Consider the following 20,905-nt stretch of genomic DNA (forward strand, 5'->3'; position numbering starts at 1 on the left):
GAGGAAGGAGAGAAGAGGGAGAGAGGGTTGCTAATAATGGAAGAGGAGAGAATCAATCGAAAAGGAGGGAGGAGAGGAGATGGAAATAAATATATTTATATTATTTTATAAAATAATGGTATAATGTAATGGTCACTTGACGTTATTTTATTAGTAGAGATAGACGACTAGATCATATTGGAATATATCAAGAAAAATCATATTTTTTAAATATAAAAGATGTAAGTGAAATTAGACTAAAATTAAAAAAATATTTTTATAATTTTTTCAAAAAATATTTTATATTTTTGATTAAAAAAATATTTTATATTTTTGATTAAAAAAATATGTTTGGATGAAGGTTAGTCCACAATGAATAAGAGGAGAGAATGAAACGGTTGACATGGCTAGTGACGATGAAGAACTTGTTTAATAAAATAAAAAAAATGGAAAGAAGCCGGCGATGCTGTCGAGGATAAAGAATAACTTAGCATCCAGCCCTCCTCCCCCCAAAATAAAAGAAGTAAGAAAAGGATGGAAATTTATTTAAAAAAATAAAAATAAAAATTTTTATTTTTACTTTTTGAAATAATAGAGTTATTTAAAATATTAAAAATAAAAACAAGATCAAATATAGATTTTTCTGTGTTTTTGTTTAAATTTAAAAAATAGAAAAAAGAAAGAGACAGTACCAAATAAGGCCAGTGGGTTTTTTTTTTAAAGCGTGATACCGTGTGGTATGTCCAGATTTTTATTTACTGTTTTTTTTTTTTTTTTTTGGATTGAAACGGACAGTTCATACGAGTATACTGGATTGTTTGATGAGCTTTTTTTTTTTTTTTTTTTTTTTTTTCATTTCAAAATTCTCAAGCGGAATTTGTAATCGGTGGAGAAGATCCTCCTGATCAACCGCTGGAGGGATGTAAAAGCTTTTTGTGTCTACAATTTTTTTTTTTTTTTTTTTAAGGACAAAGGCATCTGAATGAAATCCGTAGCGTATATCCTCTTTTTTTTTTTTAAAAAAAAGAGTCACGGGAGGCTAACTGGATTTTCAAGCCGATACGCCGCTGAATTGCCAACGTTTTCCATATGCACGTATCCAAAAATCTATTTAAAAACTTAATACTATTACTGCCCAAGTTTCGTGCAACTATATCGTTGATAAGCAATAAAATCCCCGTCAAAAGCACTGCTTGGGCCAAATCCAGGCCCGGAAAACACGTTGGATCGCATCGTTCCGACGATCTCACGGTCAAGGCTGACATTGGTGGCAAAGTAGTTTCCTAACTAGTTGGAATCTTCCCACATCACTCCAAACTCCGAAGTCCAAGAAAAGCTGGCCATCAACCCATCCAAATACTAAGTAGGCCAGATGCCGGGCATGGTTGAAAATGAGAAACAACTGCTTCCAGATGCTAAAAAACAACCTATCTTGCTTTATACCTGATTTATAAAGGTAGGCAACAGAGATTTTTTAACCAACGGGCGTTTTAAGAATTTGAAACATGAAACAACACACTGCCGCATAGCATTAACAATAAGAAATAACTAAGGATCAAGTGAACATGGCTAGCTTCAACCATCATCGTAAGCAATATCAATTAGTTCATTCCCTTTTGCCAGGGTTAGGTTAAGGCTCTAGAATTAAAATCAGATTGGATATCGGTACATCCATATCTATATTTGTGTTATCTAACGAATATAAATATGGATACAGATATTATTTAGATGAAAAAATTTATATTTATATTTGTTTCAAATAGATACGGATATAATTTGTATATTAAAAATTTGATTATAATTATGAATATATATTAGATAATTAAATATTATAACTATTGAATCAAAAATATTACTAAATATATAATAAGTCATATTAATAGCATGTTTATATGATTGTATATTATTTTAAAAAATTAATAAATACAATATAAAATACATGATTATAAATAGATTTGGATATTCGGATACGAATATGATAATTGTATATCTATATCTATATCTATTTTTCTTTTACGGATATGGATATTAGTGGGATCTTCAAATTTCTATCTATATATAGATTAATTCGAAGTAAAGTGTTAATGAACCTCAAATATTGCAACAATAAAAACATCATTTTTATTCCGTGGACCATCTATTTCAAAGCAAACCATACTTTGCCTTGTACCAATAAAAGCATATTGTGCACTTCTACCTCCTCCAAAAAAAAAAAAAGGCATATTGTGCACACAAGTCAATGATTTTTCATATCCTTTAGTTGAACAGTGGAGTCACAGACCTTGCAGCTCGTAAGCCCTGCAGTTGGTACAGGAATCATTTTGAATGAGAAGATCGTAGTTTCTTGTTGCAAGAATAGTCCAGATGAGGCTCCACACCTGCACGTTGGAAGCTGTTGCAGCAAAATATGCCCCAAGATGTTGCACTTTTCTTGGCCAGGCAAGAATTGTCCATGTACCTTTTGAAAGGTCACCTTGGAACTGTGTCTGCAAGCTTTTTCTAAGAAATTCTGAGATCTTTGCACATGCAGCAGCATGGCCGTGTTCAAGGCAGTTGATATAACGAGTATCTGAACGTACGGGAAGGAAAATCAGAATTATTATTTCAAAAATTTTGTGGAAGTATAAAGATTCTATTTACTAATAGTTTTACATCGTCTTGAAGCATTAACCCATCTACATCTAAAATTTTGACTTCGCTGATCATATAAAAGGATCAGTAGAAGATTCCACAAATAATGATGAAATTGTTCTGGTCAACTCCAGTGAGAATAAGTGCAGATATCAGCCAAAGAGCATAACAAATAAACAGAAACAGACAAGTACCCCAATAGAGATAATAATACTTCAATTATTGCTTGATTTTCCACCAAGTATTTACACAATAAAGGCAACCAAAATAGGAGGCAACAAAGAAAATCACATCCTACAATCCAAGTGTGATTGAGGTTTACTCTAACAGTTTTTTTTTTTTTCTCTTCTGAGAAATAGCGGGAGACCTGCCTAAGTAAACTATCAAGACTTTGCTGTCAATACGTTGATGAATAGATTTGAATAACCAATAAAAATGCTGGTTTATGCATCTTCTAGCTTTAGGTTATTTGCAGTTACAGTTATCATCAAAATTGTCATTTTCAAGAGTAGATAAGTCTGATAACGAACAAATGAACTAACTCATCGACAATGCATTATAAGATCAATTGCCATTTCAGTCATTACCAAGTCAGCAAAACCCTGTTGGCTATGTAGTTATAATATATTTTACAATTGGGATGGAACTATGTCATGGGTAGCATAGCGATTTGAACAGATCACATAAAAGGCAACATAGTTCTATTGAACATGTGCAGGGACATTAATATATTGAATTATGATATACGGTTCCCATCCAGTTGCAATTAAAGCAAAAAAGGAAATGCATCAAATGGTCATCAAAAACAGAAACACGTGCATGTGCCCAAGAATGCTTTTTAAATTGCAAGAAAGAAAGAATATGAAATTGTGAATGCACTTAGACAAATATATATATATATATATATATATATATATATATATATATATATAAAGAAGTAGACTTTAAACTTTGCTACACTCGAGTAGATCTCATCGATCCATTGAGGTCTGGATCGGACAATTTGAGTCCCGCATAGATGATACGAACCATGGTTTGCCATCTTGGTATCGAGCTTCATATAGATACCATCTTTGTACAGTGTCGATACAAGCTGTATGGCTCGGTTCGGCATATTGATACTCAATCCTCCTCTTGTAAGTACTCAGTACTAATACAATACAGTCGGTATGTACAAGTATTACCCTATACAACATACCATGATCCAAGCAATTAGATAAAATCTACTACTCTAAACTGCTCACACACCAAATATCATATGATTTGGCGACTCCTAACTTATGCATCAAGGGTTCAAAAAGAAAAAGTATTATTTCATGTTATTCAAACTATTCAATTTTTTAACTATTTTATGCATAGGCTACCAGTCTCTAAACCACATGATTTTTGGTGTATAAACAATTTAGAAGTAGTGGATTACATCCAACTCAAATTATCAATATGATCCCTTATCATCTGATATAGACTTGATCGAGTTTGAGTAGAGATCCACTCGAGTATAGCTAAGTCTCTCTCTCTCTATATATATATATATGTGTGTGTATTAATATATGTATATATGTATACATATAAATGTGTAAGTGCATGTGTATAAATGAAGAGATAGAGTCAGGCAAGAATTCACTTGAGTGTATTTAGCCCAAATGCTTCCTAACAGAAATCAATGATGCACATCTCAAAATGAAAATTGACATTGTTGATTATGATCTATGGTATATAAAAATGGATGGAGACTAAAAATCAAATATTTTAGATGTCTCTTACCCATGCATCAAATAAGAACAACATGAATGGGATTAATACAACTAGTAAGCTAAAGTATATTATATGTGCTATAATTTCTAAATCTAAGCAATTGATCTTGATTTAAATATTTTAAAACTTATGCACATTAAATTTCAGCTAATTTTGATGCTTCCAGACTACAGATCAAATGAAGACATGGCACCATACTACAAGAATTGTTCATTTTTCATCAATTGGATGCAAGCGTAAAAGGTCTTGAAATTGCATTAATTTTTGTTTCTAGGCATTTTATGCACCATAGATCATGTTCAACAGTGTCGATTTTCATTTTGAAATTCCATCATTGATTTCCACTATATATGTATGTACATATAAATATATGAATATACCTATGAGTACATATATGTGACTATGTAAATATATGTTTATATGCACATGTATATGTATGTACATTATATATATATATGTGTGTGTGTGTGTGTGTTTGCGCGCGCGCGCGCGAACTGTGCCATTTATATATGTGTATGCATACATTATGTGCATTTATGCATGTACGCATGCATGTGTATGTCAATGGCACAGTTCAGTGTCATTCTCATCGGAAACAGAAAGAGCTAAGTTTTTTCTGAAACTTAACTTTAAGAACCTAATATTAGCTAACCACATTATAGAAATGGTTAGAATAGCAGACAGCAGGAATACATATGCAACATGAGAAGTGGTAGCATAGAACATTACCAGACATCAGCCCATGGGTAACAGATGTTATGATTCCAGGTTCATCATCCACAGGTGACGATGCTTTAGGAAAGACGGAAAGTGAGGAATTTGGAAATACCAAATAAGCAAAGGCTTGCATTTTCTGCATTGCCCAACAAATTAATATTCCTAGTCAATGTTATTGTATGATGAAAGTAGATAACTATCTGTAGATTTTAAAAACAACGAAATATCTCGAGCGAATTGATATAATGTCAAATTCTCATTTAACAGTACTATGCAATGCAACAGAACAATGGACAGCCGACATCCATCGCATCATTAATAAGAGCATTACTTTCAAAGGAAACATCCATCCCATCATTAAAAATAAAGAGTATTACTTTCAAAGAAAAGATTTATGTTAATATATTTTTGCAACATGTGCATTATAATACATTTTTGCAATGCATGCATTAGATGGAGCAACATCGAACACACTAAATTCAGTTGCATATTGGATGAAGCACATGTTAGCAGATACAGGATGGTCCATAAGAAAAATACAGCACAGAAGGGTGATTGAAATTTCTCATATAAAAACTGTGTGACAGGTTTATATCACTACCGGAGATCAATAATATCAGATATCTTGATTTAGATTGAAATCACAGCGAGAACAAAGTAATCAAGAAAATGGTGAATTTGTTGTGATGAGTATGAGGGGAGCAAGGCTCAAAATAAGAAAATTGAGAGTTGGACATAATGAGACTCCTGCACATGTGTAGCACCTATAACTTCTTGGACCTGCTTGCTTAACAAAAATTCCTGCACCTAAGGTTGTTTGCTAAGGTAACATGATTACCTCCTCTTCTGCTTTGGTTGGATCTAAAATTACAGAACCACTGTCAGTTAAACCACAACAGATAGCAACTGCAAAAATTTATATCACAAGTTAAATTGCAGCATAAGGTGACTGAAGAACAAAATTACCATGACATAACTTACCAGACAGATGTTTTAAAGGAATACCGGCATCTACAAGTGCAGCACAGGATGCATTGATGACACATGGGAGAAGCTAGAAACATTTATCAAGGAATTTTCATCATTGGAAACAATAATTAGATGTAAGGAAGTATCGAATATCTACTTCCTATGGTACTGAGAGGGCAATGCAGAACAAACCCACAAAACCCTTCAATGAAAGCATTCTTACAATGCAAATGAGAAAAAGGACTTCTTAAGGGTTGATTAACAACTTCCAGTGGTCCTGGCTTGTCTAGAAGGAATAGTCAAGTATGCTACTATGGCCAATTTTCTCACATATTTTTAAGTGAATAACACCTTTTACCAGACCAAACATTCAACAGAGTACAGAATAATCAATCCTAAATACAATATCGAAAAGGCCCCTAGAAATTGGGCAAAGAGTGGCTCATTCTGCAACTGATGTCCACATATTTTATCAACATTGCTATATATTAGAAAAAGCGGCGTGTGTGGTTTACACATAGATCCATGGATACAGATTTGTTAGAATCATGTCAACATTTCCATATTTTTCTGCACACCGACACTTAACCATAGGCTTTTTTTTTTTCTTTCTAGGAAAATCAGTAATCATCAATATCTGAAAATAAGCAGTAAAGAGGTACCCAGTACTGGAAAAATAAAGGATACAGCACCATCATCACCAACAACCTGTAATACAAGAAATGATAAAAGTTAGCAGAAGGAGAAACAAAAGTCAATATAACTTGCTTGAAATTATACATACATACATACATACATACATATATATACATACAGATATATACATACATATACAATTATGTGTGTGTGTGTGTGTGTGTGTGTGTATGTATATATATGTATATATGTATGTATATGTATGTATGTATGTGTGTGTGTGTGTGTGTGTGTGTGTGTGTGTTTATGTATATATATGTATATATGTATGTATGTATATGTGTGTGTGTGTGTGTGTGTGTGTGTGTGTATAAGTGTGTTTATGTATATATATGTATATATGTATGTATGTATATATGTGTGTGTGTGTGTGTGTGTGTGTGTGTGTGTACACACACACACACACACACACACACACACACATACATATATACACACACACACACACATACATACATACATACATATATATACATACATACATATATATACATACATATATATACATACATACATATAGATACATACATACATACATATACATACATACACACATATATACATACATACATATATACATATACATACATACATATATATATGTGTGTGTATGTGTTTTAAAGTTAGTTTCTTTTAAATATTATAGAACTTATTATATTTTAGGGATGTAGTTTTTCTTGAAAATCTAGAACTTATGTTTTTGACATGATACTATTATAGCATGACTTGTTGAGATCCTTAGTATTGGAATTTATATTTTTTATTTTTTATTTATTATTATTATAATATTAGTTATTAGATGTATGGTGATATTGTAGAGTACCTATAAATAGTATATGTTTCAAATTCATATAACTTGCTTTTGAATTATGATCCAAATTACAGTTTAATGTATGTAAAAGTACAAAAATTCAGTCTAATCCAATTCAAACTTTTCAGACTAGATTGGATTGGACTAGTAGAGTATTTAGTTCGGTTTTTAAGCCAAATTTTCAAGTCTAAAATATTTCGGATTGGAGTTGGATTTAGGTATAATCCAATCCAATCCAATCCATTTACACTCTTAGGAGGGGGGCACCGGCACGAGCATCGGGGAGGGGGTGAGGTGGTGCGGTGCGATGCGATGCGAGGGTAGGACGGGTGGAAGGGGGAAGGAGGTAAAATTTTTAAAATGCTCTTTATAATAAAATATTATAAAGAAGTACTATAGCAAAATCCGATAATATAATATAATATAATATAATAATATATTAAAATAAATATAATAATATATAACAATATAATAATATAATATATTAATATTTTATAATATATTATACTATATTATTATATATAATAATGTTATAAAATATATATTATATTTTGTTAATATAAGATATATAATATATTATGTATAATAATATAATATATTATAATAATATATAATAATAAAATAATATAATACTATAATAATATATTAAAAATAATATAGTAATATTATATATTATATATTATATATTATATATTATTATATTATGATATATATATCATAATACTACAATAAGAATAATATAATATATTTTATATATAATAGTATATATTAATATAATATATTATATTATAATATTATATATTAATATTTATATAATAAAGGGCATTTTGAGAAATATGGATAGGTCATAGCAACTTATCCAAAAAAATAATAATACAAAAGAACATGGGTAACAGATTCTCGAACAACTTTTCAATGCACAAAAGAACATGAGTAAATTATTTTACCATCTAAATGTTACCTAGAAAATACTTTTCTAGAAAAATATAGTTTCTTAAGTAAATCTTTTATCCATAAAAGAACGAGCCCTTAGTAGTTTAGAAGAATTTGGATAAAGGTTATGCATGGTGAACTTAATATTGAATTAAACATTTCAATTGCAACATGCTAATAGGTAATGAAGTACATGAGATCATGTTCTTTTCGGAGTATCAATGACTTAGCCTTCAATAGACCTATTATGTACATCACCAGCCTAGACATGAATGTAAAGGTTGGGCCACTTTATCATAAACTCATGAACACATTGTAAAGCACATAGCAATTTCTGCATAATCTCATATTTTAACCATGTTGCCTGCGTCTTCTCCCTTGTGTTATGGCAGTATCACTTCAGATCTTCAACAGCACCTGTTCAAGTTTGAGTCACTTGAATCGGGAGAGAGTGAGAGAGCACCCAGGAAGTAGGTGCTCGTGTTAAATTTCTGCAATATTACTTAGCAGAGACATCATCCAACCTAGAGATTTCTTGCTACTAAGCTCCAAGAACTCTCAAAAGAAGTAAATGATCTTTCATAGACTTTTGAGCAATAACATTCCTATGAGAAGTCAACTAGTTCTAAGACATGATCCACTAGAATATCCTGATACATCTTTCCTTTCCTAATTTTTTGTGAAGAACAAAACCCTATTGGATCAATTGCAATTTAAATATGAGTCACAAACTTCTTAATGGGAATAAAACACCACTTCTTGAGCAGGTTGCTAACCCCCATTTTTTTAAGTCTTGGGCAGTTTGTTAGCTCCTGAAGGACAAGCTACATTTTTTACTCTGATATTCCACAAAAGGCATAATCATCACTATGGGAGACATGCTAAAACAACACAGCAAAAGAAAAAGGAAAATTATCATCAGTTTAACTTGTTTTACACTGACATAAATGGGTCATCTTTTTCCAAGATTAGTGATGTGCCAAGAAAGAAAGAAAAATTAAAGAATTAAAATGACAGCTTCAAATTAATTTAAATTTTTTTTTTTTTTTTGAAAGATGCATCTAGTTTTGGAAAATGCCAAAACATAGTTTTTACTGTATGAATGGATGTAAGAGATATTCTGAATAGAATTTCCATCTTTCATAAGCTAGTCCTCCAGTAGGCCCAAGGTTTCAAGAATCGGTACCGAGGCCCGTACTGACAATAAAAAATTCAAAAAAAAATCTCATTCAACGGTAAAAAAAAAAAAATCAAGTCGAATCGGATCGAACCGATACCATATCGGACCAAACCATCCGGTATCAGATGGTCCAGGCTGATACCATACTGAACCGATCGGTTCAGTTCAGACTATTTTCCAAAAAATTAGTCTGAACCGAACCGGTTTCCCGCCGGTATGGTACAATATGGGGTGTACCGGCTGATTCGGCCGGTACGGAATACTATAAGTAGGTCACTCCCACATCTTTAAAATAGCTCCACATAATGCATTCACTATTGCATGATAAGTAACGTAAATAATTAAAACAGAAAAATAATCTAAAAAACTTCAGAAAGAATGTACATGCATGTGTAATATGCCGAACTGCTAAGAGAGAAGAATAAGAGAGGTAAATACCAATCTGCCCAGTTTTGGGCTTCCAAATGACTTCAATAGATGCTTTCTCAGGGTTCTCACCCTTTCTGGTTCCAGCCTTTGGTCCATAAACAGCAGCCAACACAATTGTGTCACCTACGTATATTAAAATAATAATAACAATATTGAAGTACTTTGAAAGTAAATGGTAGTTACAAACAACTTAAACTGGTCACAGCTCTTTGAAAGGAGTAGAAGCCTATAACTCAAGAGGTCAAGTAAGAAGTTACCAACTATAATGAGTCCATACAAATATTATAATAGAAAAGAAAGGCAAAAATGTAAAGTTCAGCAAAAGGCAAATTACATGATTCGAAAGGGTTGAGACTTGAGAGGATTTTATTTTCTTACTCCATTGGTTAAAAGTAAGGGATTCTAAACTGGTGACAAACCTATTGAAGGGCCATGTTCTGCTTCCATCTCTTGCCCCCATTTATATAGAATATGATAACACAAAAGGAGACCAATAATGTAAAGGTCAGAAAAAGGTCATTACATAATTTGGAAGGGTTGAGAAAAAAGTAATTACATGATTTGAAAGGGTTGAGAAGAAAGTAATTACATGATTAGAAAGGATTGAGAAGATTTTTATTTTCTTCCTCCATTGCTTAGAAATAAGGGATACTAAAATATGGTGACAAACCCATTGTAGGACCATGTTTTTGTTCCATCTCTTGACCGCATTCCCTATGCCACAATGAATAAAATTTATTAGAATAAGATTCCACTCCCTATTCCACTTGTAGCTTCTCAGGTGCCCTTGTAGAGAGGTGTCCAAGAAATATAAAGTTTTCTATTCTCCCTGACAAATCAACATGTGCTGCCAAATGACCATTTGCTTATCTCCATAACCAACCAACCAAAGTACTAACCCTTACCATCTAAGAGTAATGACTATTTATAAAATCTTCCTCCAAATGAAAGAAGCAAATGCAACTGAACATGCCTAATGTTCTAATCCTTCAAAGCATCCTAGCTTTTCAATTAACCTAAGAAAATTCTCGAATTGCATCCTCTATCTACTTCTTGGCAAGTAAAATGTTGTAGATAAAAGATACTTAAATACAGTGCTTAACCACAAGGTAGTTCCATTGTACAATTTCCAAGAGTAATGAAAATGGTATACATCATATAAGCTTTAAGGCAAATCAGCTAATATGACTGTTGCAAATCAACTAATAGGAGTGTATTGACCGAAATGGTCTGTGATCAAACTTGTCCTCTGATAGATATTTATGATGCGTAAATGCCATGCTTCACCGTATTAGGTTCCAATGGCCAAAGATTGCCAAAGCTTCAAAGCAAGATCACGTATAATGACGCTCCCACTCTTAATAGCAATCTTGATCCATGCACCAATTACAAACTATAATGAAAATGATTTTATTGTTCCATCCATCAAATCAATTTCCTGCCCTCGTTCATATTTTCTCTCCTGGATTCTAACACTTAGAGTCGACTCTTATTTGAGGAAATATAATTGACACGGTGTTAATTGGATGACAGAAGTTGAGATGAAGAATGAAAGCATATCATCTATTAATTAAAGCAATATCGCAAGATATGCACATGATGCAAGAGAAATGTTGTCATCATACTAAACAAAATTACAAAGAAAACAAATAGTTAGCTATTAATTATAAATAAAATATATAATTTTAACCATTCAATGATCTTGTTTAAGAAAGACAATTAGAAGCATTATTCGAGACCCACCCATCCATATTGGAAAAAGCATTACGATTTTGTTCCAAAGCTCTCTCATTCAACCAGTTTTAGCAATCCCTTAAGAATGAATGGCACCCCAGCATACAGTTCCTATTTACAGATCCATTTTTCCAGTTTTGATGCATATGATTTGACTATAGAAAAAAAACATTGCAGTCTTGAAAAACACATCAGCTACAAATTGTTGAACACAATCTCTTATTCCTTTGCAGTATAGGATATGTTGCTAAGTCTTATCATAGCTCAAATGGCATGCTATTGGGTTAAACATTCAATTCTTTATAGCTTAAATTGCATAGCTTAGAGAATTTTCCACCTGCACAATGCATTTTATAAAGATGATAATACATCTACTCCATACAGCCAGTCAACTGAACCAAGTAACACATTCAGGTCATTGGTGTCTTAAATAGAGACAGAGTGTTTGTGATGGCATGCCACCATATCATTGTGATACTTGAATGCATGGTATTCCATACTGGCTCAAACCGGCCGGTACACTCCATACGGTACCGTGCCGATGGGGAACTAATACGGTTCAGACCGATTTTTCGATACATGACCCTAACCGTACCGTATCGAACCGTACCATATTGATCGGGTCGATATGGTATGGGCTCGAACCGCATGAAATCAGACGGTTCGGCGTGGTACGGGTCCAGTTCAGTATGGTTTAGCGCGGTTTTCTTTTTAAGTGGTAGTGGATGGAAATTTTTTTGATTTTTTTAATGCCGGTATGGATCGATATGGTATGATACTGTATCGAGCAGAAATCGATACAGATCTCGATACCGATTCTTGAAACCTTGCTCGAACAAATTAGATTTGGAATTAGAATGAAGCAATATTATCAAAATCTTATGATATATGATATGGATCATATGATCCAGATCAAAATCACCCTAAATGATCCAGTCTCATCAATGGATTGGGATTGGTTAGTATTATAAGATTTAGATCTATATTAAGCATCATACGGTCCAACATTAAATCATGGAATTAAAGATCAAGAGGTAGTCTAGTATTTTGCAACCATTTGTTGAAATCTAATTATTTATTCCTAAAAATTTATTATATCTAAAAGGATATTGAATTGAAAGGTTACATATACAGATTTTAAATAATCAGACATGATACATGTCCCATTAGACATGCTCCATAGGGATTTATGATGACGGAAAGTAGATGCTTATATGTATAGCATTTTCCAAATTTACGAAGTCAAAGAAACGCTAGCAATCTATGATCAGTTCCATAATTCAATTTGATCCAACCCCCTTTATGATTTATAACTTCATACCGATCTTAATAACATTTGATTTTCATGCTTGCTTTTGATTCTGAGTGATCATTGGCGTGATATAACTTTCATGCCCAGTTTATCCCTGGTAATAATTTTGAGTTTACACTCTGATGGTTTAGAAGTATAGTTGCAATTTTGATGTCATGGATTCAGATCCAATTACCCATACATAATATATGAAACAAAACAAATGATGTAAGTTTGAGCTTGAAAAAAGTCTAAGAAGGAAAGGTAGATACAAAACCAAGATAGTAGATACTTCGTTGCATGACTATTTCTAGGAGCATGATACAAACCAGAGACAAGTGACAGATTGACATATATGACATCCCATTAGACTCATGAAATAAGCAATCAAGATAGAATAAAATAGAATACAATAAATCAGTCAAGTCCAGGAGAAACTAAAAAAAACCACCTTCGAGGACTAACCAAATCAGAAAATGGTGACAGCAATTCAAATAAGCAAAGAATAAAAGCCAAGCAACAAGATACATGACATCATACACCAAAAGAACATGGGCGGCTATTGACAATAGAGGGCAAGCAGAAAAAAGAAAAAGCAACAAAACATAGAATAATTTTCAAACCACAGGAAGAGAAAGATGTAAACATTACTATGTCCGCATTGTTTTTTACCTTGGGACCAACGAGCCGATCCATAAGCTCGGTGGAGCAGATTGTGAGAACAAGTGAGCAGTCTCAGTTGAATTGGGATACGCCAGTCTGCCCTAACCACCTCCATCGCTCCCGTGACCATCTTGTTGGAATTTGATGATGGGTACTTCTTATGCATGTGCTCGGATACCACTTTATTAAGGTGGATGGAAAAAAAGAGAGTACTCAATCTCATATGATAAGAAATGCTTGAGAGAGAAGAAGAACAATATCACAATTTTTATTTATTTTATATTCAACTCTTACTATACATTAAAGAAATCACTTCTATTTATACTACTCACAAACACATTAATTACTAGAGTTATATAACTCTTTGATCTTCATAATACATTAATTATTATCCCACACACTTCTCTAAGAGGTACACACATATTTCTAAACTTCTCACACATATTTCTAAAAACCACAAACACATTCCTAGACATAAGTTTATGTATCGATATTTAATACATCTCTTGTACCTAGACATGCATTAATAATCTCACTCACATAGTTCAATGTAATTTATGATAACAATAAATTCATGTTTATCTTCCAACACTCCCTCTTGAACATGAATTTTTGTTTAACTCTTCTTTTTCAACTTCTCACAACTAGTCCATATCCTGAAGGAAAATCTCTGACAGCTGAAACATGTCTTCAAGATAAATATTCTTTCTTTTTCTCATAATTGTTGTTGAATTCCTCTACTACTTTTTTGTACATCTCAGTCAATTTTTGATGGTTATATTTCAGATCTCATAGTTCTTGTAGTTCACGTCTCTAATTACAAAGTCATACATAATTCTAAGATGCCTGATTGCTTTTAATGCTGCTTCTTGCTTCGCTTCTTTTTTTGTACTAGCTTTATTTTCATAAATCACATGTCTCCCGTATCCATCATCAAGATTAGTATAAACCATAAAAGTAGGATCATGGTCTAATCCATACTTTTCACATAAAAATAAGACTGACGGAAAATTTAATTTCTCAAGCAAATCTTTAAGTACTGTTTTAAATGAGATTGTTACAATAATTGATATTACCTCATCGGATACATAGTTCTCCATTGTACTTTACCAAAACTCACAATTCTCTTGGCAATTGCACTTCTTCAGAGACTTTTTTCATCTCTTCTATGAAAGATTTCTTGTCTTCTTTTCTTACAGAATCACTTTTTTCGACTCGCACTGTCTCAATGGTATTTATTTCTTATCTTGAACCCAGAGTATCACACAAGTTGCAAACTACACACTCAATAGGTTTTCTAGCCTGGAGTTTCCTGCTTCAACTATAGAGAAATATTTTTTCACCTTTCACACCTCTTCGGATTATACCTTGCTTTGGCCGTTGCCTTAGAACCGAATTAGCTCTGATTATTGCCATAGGATCGAACTTGGCTCTGATACCGCTTTGTTGGAATTTGATAATAGGTACTTTTATGCATATGCTCTAATACCATTTTGTTAAGGTGGATGAAAAGGAAGGAGTACTCAATTTCATATGATAAGAAATGCTTGAGAGAGGAGAGGAACAATATCACAATTTCTATTCATTTTATATCCAACTCCTATACACTAAGGAAACCACTTCTATTTATACTACTCACAAACGCATTAATTACTAGTTATATGAGTCTTTGATCTTCACAATATATTAATTAATATCCCACACACTTCTCTAAGAGGCACACACATATTCCTAAACTTTTCACACATATTTCTAAAAGCCACAAACACATTCCTAGACATAAGTTCATGTACCCATATTTAATATATCTCTTGTACCTAGACATGCATGAATAATCTCACTCGTATAGTTCAATGTAATTTATGATAACAATAAATTCATGTTTATCTTCCAACACATCTTATTAGAATAGAATAGAAAAAAAAGGAGGAAAAAAAATATCCCTGGTGAATCAAGAATTTTTCATCCATCTGTTTTAGCAGAACAGAATCAAAATCGAAAGTTCGAGACATTTGAGACAGAGACTGAGGAGCTTTAAAACCCTAAATTGTAACTGCAGACAGAGAAAAAGATTGGATTGACGCCAATGGAATGGGCAAGGTCGAGTCGCACATGGATAGGGTGGGGGAGTGAGCGAACGAGAGAGAAGATTCCACCGATCGATGGCGATCGTGCTCTCTCCCACCACCATCCACCGATCGAACCCATAAAGTGTGGTGCAACGGCTTCCACCTGCTTTCAGTTGTACGGAGCTTGGCGATTGCGTCCGGTCGGAGGAAAGAATGAAAGGGTTGCCGACGAGAGGGGAGATGCCAGAGAGAGAGAACGAGATAATAGGTTCTTGATCCTTGAGCATGCCATCGCAGAATAATCACGTGTGCCACACGTGCCAAAATCAACTGATATTTGCATTTTCTTTAGCTAGTGTTTGGTGTAGGGTGATCTTTCCAACATCAAAAATCATCGTATTTGATTATATCATTGATCTGACATGGAGTGAATTATCTTTGCTTCTTAAATCACCACCAAATAGTCTATGATCATTATTATTAGACTACAATTTGGGGACAAAAACATCTTTCAATTAAAAAATATTAATATATATATACATTATATATATATATATATATATATACACACACACACACAACACACACATACATACATATGTATGCATATATATATATATATGTATACATATATCTGTGTGTGTATATATATATGTGTACATATATGTGTGTGCACATATATGTATGTATACATATATGTGTGTATATATATATATGTATGTATGTATATATATGTGTGTATATATATATATATATGTATGTATATATATGTGCATATATATATATATATATATGTATATATATGTGTGTGTGTATGATATTTATGCTATATAAATTTATTATAATATGTTATTAATCATATTATTATCATGTTATCATTCACTAATAATTTTAGTTATAATAGAAATATGCTATTATACTTTATTTGTCATATTTTTTAATCAAAATAAATATTATTATTAAAAATAATATATTATAATTATAAATTGAATACCAATTCTATAATAATAAATAATATATTTTTATAAAATTAATAAATATATTTTTATAAAATATCAAGGATGGTTTTGATATCATATAGTCAATGATCTTAGATCATCGAAGATCATATATTTAGAAATAAGAATCACCAACAATCTAAGATTATCTTGGTGTTTTTTTTTTTTTTGATAGTGAAGTGGGGTTAGAGAGACATTTCTCCCATCTTATAGATTATATATTATATAATGTGCTGACAAAACGAAAGGTAAATGGGTAAGGCATCACCTTAAAGGGGGATTACTACAGTTTTTATATCTCCACGTGGCTAAGCTTTGAATTAGCAATGTAAATAGATGTGACTGCGAGCACTCTTTTCCACCCCTTCATCATGGGATGTTTAAGCTACAGGATCCTACTATATTTCATTCGGAGCATATACCAGTTGGGTTGCTGAGTCAGAGTGCAACTTAGGTATGGCTTCTTCCTTTCCAAACTTTATCCAATCACCCAATAAGAAGACTATCTTGGTGTTCCTATTTGGATCATGGAATGCTATTATTGGGATTTACTATTTATAAGTATGGAAAATCATTTTAACAATTGTCGCCACATGAAGTGTAGATATTAGTTAAAAAAAAAATTATTTAAAACCCATGCTTAATAGATGAGAGATTAATGTTGGAGGACTATGGATGAATCTGATTTATCCATGAGGCCACCTTGGAACTTCCGCATGACAGTTTGACGGGAATGTGCATTCACAACTTCCAAGTTTATATTAAAAAATCGGCAGTAAAATGTTTCTATGCCTTCATGCACACACCTGTACTTTCCTGATCGAGCTTTTGCCAGGCTGGAGAGGTAAAATTGGTATATGGATGTTGTGAAGACAAATACTAGACCTGCACGCACACGCAGCTCTCTCTATCAACTGCAAGCACTATTAGGCCATATTCCCTATTGCTGTTTGATTCGATCAAGATTGGAGAGAAGGTAGTTGAGTCTCGTGTAGAGATGCTGGCATCAGAGTAACCTGTAAAATAAATCCAAACCGGAGGTTTTCACTTCGATGAAGATCCTTCGACGCTCAAGTCAGATTCAGAAACAAAAAAAATAGTAACGAGTTCCCTGAGAGGATTGATTGGCTTACCTTGGGTCTCAGAATTTTAGTTGCTTATGTAAAAGACTGTCGAACAGCTGGTCACACAGTTGTATTAAGATTGTGAAATTTGAGATTACAAAGCCGTTGCATATGCTATTGTGAACGAGATAATCCAACCCCTTAATCACTCCGATGGATAAGAAGGTCGTTACTGACAATATATTGATTGAAAATTTGAATATTCTCGAAGATCGCGCTTGATCTGTTAGCCTTATAAAATTGGATGAGTGGTTCACCTCATGATACATAAAGTCCCACCTGTTAATTGCATGGCTGTCAATCAGGAGCTGAGAGTATGGGAAATCTTAGCCTTCATACACTTTCTATGTTGGGGTATTTATTGTTTTTGATCTTTTCTGCATGCTGTGGGTAGCTGTCATGGCATGAAAATAGCTAAGCATAAAAGGATACTTCAGCTCAATACATAGCTTAAGATAACTCAGTTCATATCAGGATAGCTTATATCAGTATGTGTATGGCTGTGGATACCTCTTCTCAGTATATATATAGTTCAACCACTCCGAAATCTACATCCCAGATATAAATCCAAGGCATCTCTAATACCATTGTAACATTCCCCATTACCAGTCAGATAGGCAAAATAGTAATTTGATGAAAATTTTATTTTCTTCCTTCGTCTGTCTTCCATCTCCTTCATCTATCATCTCATATGCCTAGTATTGCTATTACAACAAAATTAAGATGCTGCTTGACATTGTTCTATGTAAGCATGAAACATCTTGATTTTGCATTTAAAAAAAAAAAAACATTTGATTTCTTAAATAACCAAGAGTAGGTTGAATATTTTCCATCCAAAGCTGTCCAAATCATCATCATCTATCAATGACCATCCAATTTGGATAGTACATTGTGTAAAGTACAAGATGCCTATAACATTATAACTCGTGGTATATATATATATGTAATCTAATCCTTTATTTTTTTTGAAGATTGCGCCACTTGCAATTACGGTAAAATTATAGCCATCCATATAACCACTTGCAATACAGATGACTTGATGTATCATCTGTGAACATGATTGGTTAAACCTTGATGAGATCACAACCATCGATGACTATTTTCTCTCAACCTATCAAACTTTTCCACTTATTGCATTGTCAATCGTTCTCAAATATTCAACAATACTTTATCAACATGTCGTAATTTGCTGGTGCCAGTGGTATCATAGACACACATTAAATACAATTTTTTTTCTGATACATAAATACACATTTTTTTTTCTTGAATTTCTGTTAATTATCTCTTTCTTTTCAATTATAACCACTTATGAGACATTCCCTCTATCCATGCCCGTCAGATGCATCGCACCTCGTGTATGCCAACCATCCAGAAATAATCGTACATGTCCCGATCTTTTCATTTTCACTGTAGTGTTCGTAGGAGGACCACATAAAGTAAAACATGTGTCTGAGTTGATAACCAAAACATGGCTGGCTTCCACATTTCCCAAGCACCCGACCCATGAAGCTTGGCCCCAGCGCGCCACACCCCCCCGGAGCAGTTGCGGTCCATGGCCGTGGTTGTTGGTGACCCAAAGGTATTTCTAGGTCCCACCATGCCTTCCCATTATCTCTTTCCTATTCCATCCACTATCCTGAGGCTTTCAAATCAACCCTGGTGACCGACGTGCCAACCTTGCTAACCATCCAATCATGATGACTGAGCAGTGTCAGGCCTAGTTTGGATGATTACTGGAACTTGTCTTAAATTAGTTGCCTGTATGTGAGGCTCGTTGCTCCTACCTAATTTTTTTCAACGTTTGAGTCATATCATTTGTCATTATCCTAAAATAAAAATTGTTATTTAACTTAGTTGTTAATGTTATTAGATTGAGTGCCACCTTATCAAGTGAGTAACATATGAATTCGGGATACCGATAGTATGAGTTCAATCCACCTTATTTCAATCTTGACTCTCCTTGCTATTCTAATTCTTAAAATAAAATGAAAAAAATAAATTAAAAGATTTGTTGTAACAATTATTTTATGATTATAATGAAAATAACGACTTATCCTTATCGCTATGAAAATAAATATTGATACTATTTTTAAAGCTATTTTTTACTGAGTATTTGATGTAAAAATATTTTTATTAAAATATATAACCATTTCTTTAAAAATCGTGATTGTCAAGGCTCATTCTAAGAGTCACTGTTTTAATGTTTAACCAATCATTAACCAATTCACGCCGGCGGAACAACCCAACAAGGAGGACAAAAGTCTCAATCTCACCACGTGCTCCGGGCGGTGATCGTGGGGACGCCTCGTCCTGCCCGCGGCACCCGAGATCCAACAGGACGGTCCATAAAAAGCCAAGTATCGATCGCCACGTGGACGGTGCCGCGTCGCTGTGCAAGCGCATCACGGAGATACTGCCGAAAGCTGCACGCATCAGTCCCGCGTGGCGAAAGTGAGAGCAAGGAAAACTTGTCAGTGTTAAGTGGCACCAGTTCGACTCCCAAAGCAGGTTCTCAGGTCCACATGGAGCTAGCGCCCACAGACATAATTAATAATTTAACCAACCATGTCCGCAGGATTATTTCCATTTGCACAGTGCCACGTGGCCTAAGAATTGCTTTTGTAGCTTGTGGGCGTCTTACATTCTTGCTAGGCTGAGAAAGAAGTCATGGTTCACATGCAGCTCACCAGCTTTCCACGAAATGCGAGCCCACCCATCACGTTTTGTTCTCTCTCATCCCGTGGTCAATACATTATATATATAAATATATATATATATATATATATATATATATATATATATATAACTTGATAAATAATAATATAATATAACAGTAGTAATAAAAGACCGTGGGAATTGATAAATTCACTCCTTGTGTCGGATTGGTGCACTCTTTTAATATGCATCCGTAACGCAAGTGGGATGC

At 33.3% G+C, this 20,905-nt stretch overlaps 1 protein-coding gene across 3 annotated transcripts; it reads right to left on the bottom strand.

Moving 5' to 3' along the window:
- Nucleotides 1-2,102: 2,102 nt before the first annotated feature.
- LOC109505279 (exosome complex exonuclease RRP46 homolog) lies at nucleotides 2,103-13,935 on the bottom strand. Of its 3 annotated transcripts, XM_073255075.1 has the most exons (8): nucleotides 13,798-13,935; nucleotides 10,110-10,223; nucleotides 6,739-6,759; nucleotides 6,064-6,136; nucleotides 5,921-5,988; nucleotides 5,095-5,218; nucleotides 2,438-2,548; nucleotides 2,103-2,357 (listed from the first exon to the last, which is right to left on the bottom strand). In XM_073255075.1, the coding sequence occupies exons 1-8, from the start codon at nucleotides 13,819-13,821 to the stop codon at nucleotides 2,296-2,298; spliced, it is 597 nt and encodes a 198-aa protein (XP_073111176.1). In that variant the 5' UTR covers nucleotides 13,822-13,935; the 3' UTR covers nucleotides 2,103-2,295. The 3 variants fall into 3 exon arrangements, with proteins under 3 accessions (XP_073111176.1, XP_073111175.1, XP_073111174.1); XM_073255074.1 differs by having other exon boundaries at nucleotides 2,103-2,548; nucleotides 5,921-5,943; XM_073255073.1 differs by having other exon boundaries at nucleotides 2,103-2,548.
- Nucleotides 13,936-20,905: the final 6,970 nt, after the last annotated feature.

Source organism: Elaeis guineensis, chromosome 4 (assembly GCF_000442705.2).
Source record: "Elaeis guineensis isolate ETL-2024a chromosome 4, EG11, whole genome shotgun sequence".
Taxonomy (NCBI): domain Eukaryota; kingdom Viridiplantae; phylum Streptophyta; class Magnoliopsida; order Arecales; family Arecaceae; genus Elaeis; species Elaeis guineensis.

What these genes read in the sequence shown, in the direction of transcription:
- LOC109505279 (XM_073255073.1), bottom strand. Translation starts at nt 13,821, where the DNA reads ATGGATCGGCTCGTTGGTCCCAAG. An exon ending in GCCCAAAACTGGGCAGATTG is followed by an intron (nt 6,760 to 10,109) that starts GTATTTACCTCT and finishes CTTGTATTACAG; the next exon opens with GTTGTTGGTGATGATGGTGC. An exon ending in TACCCATGGGCTGATGTCTG is followed by an intron (nt 2,549 to 5,094) that starts GTAATGTTCTAT and finishes CCGTACGTTCAG; the next exon opens with ATACTCGTTATATCAACTGC.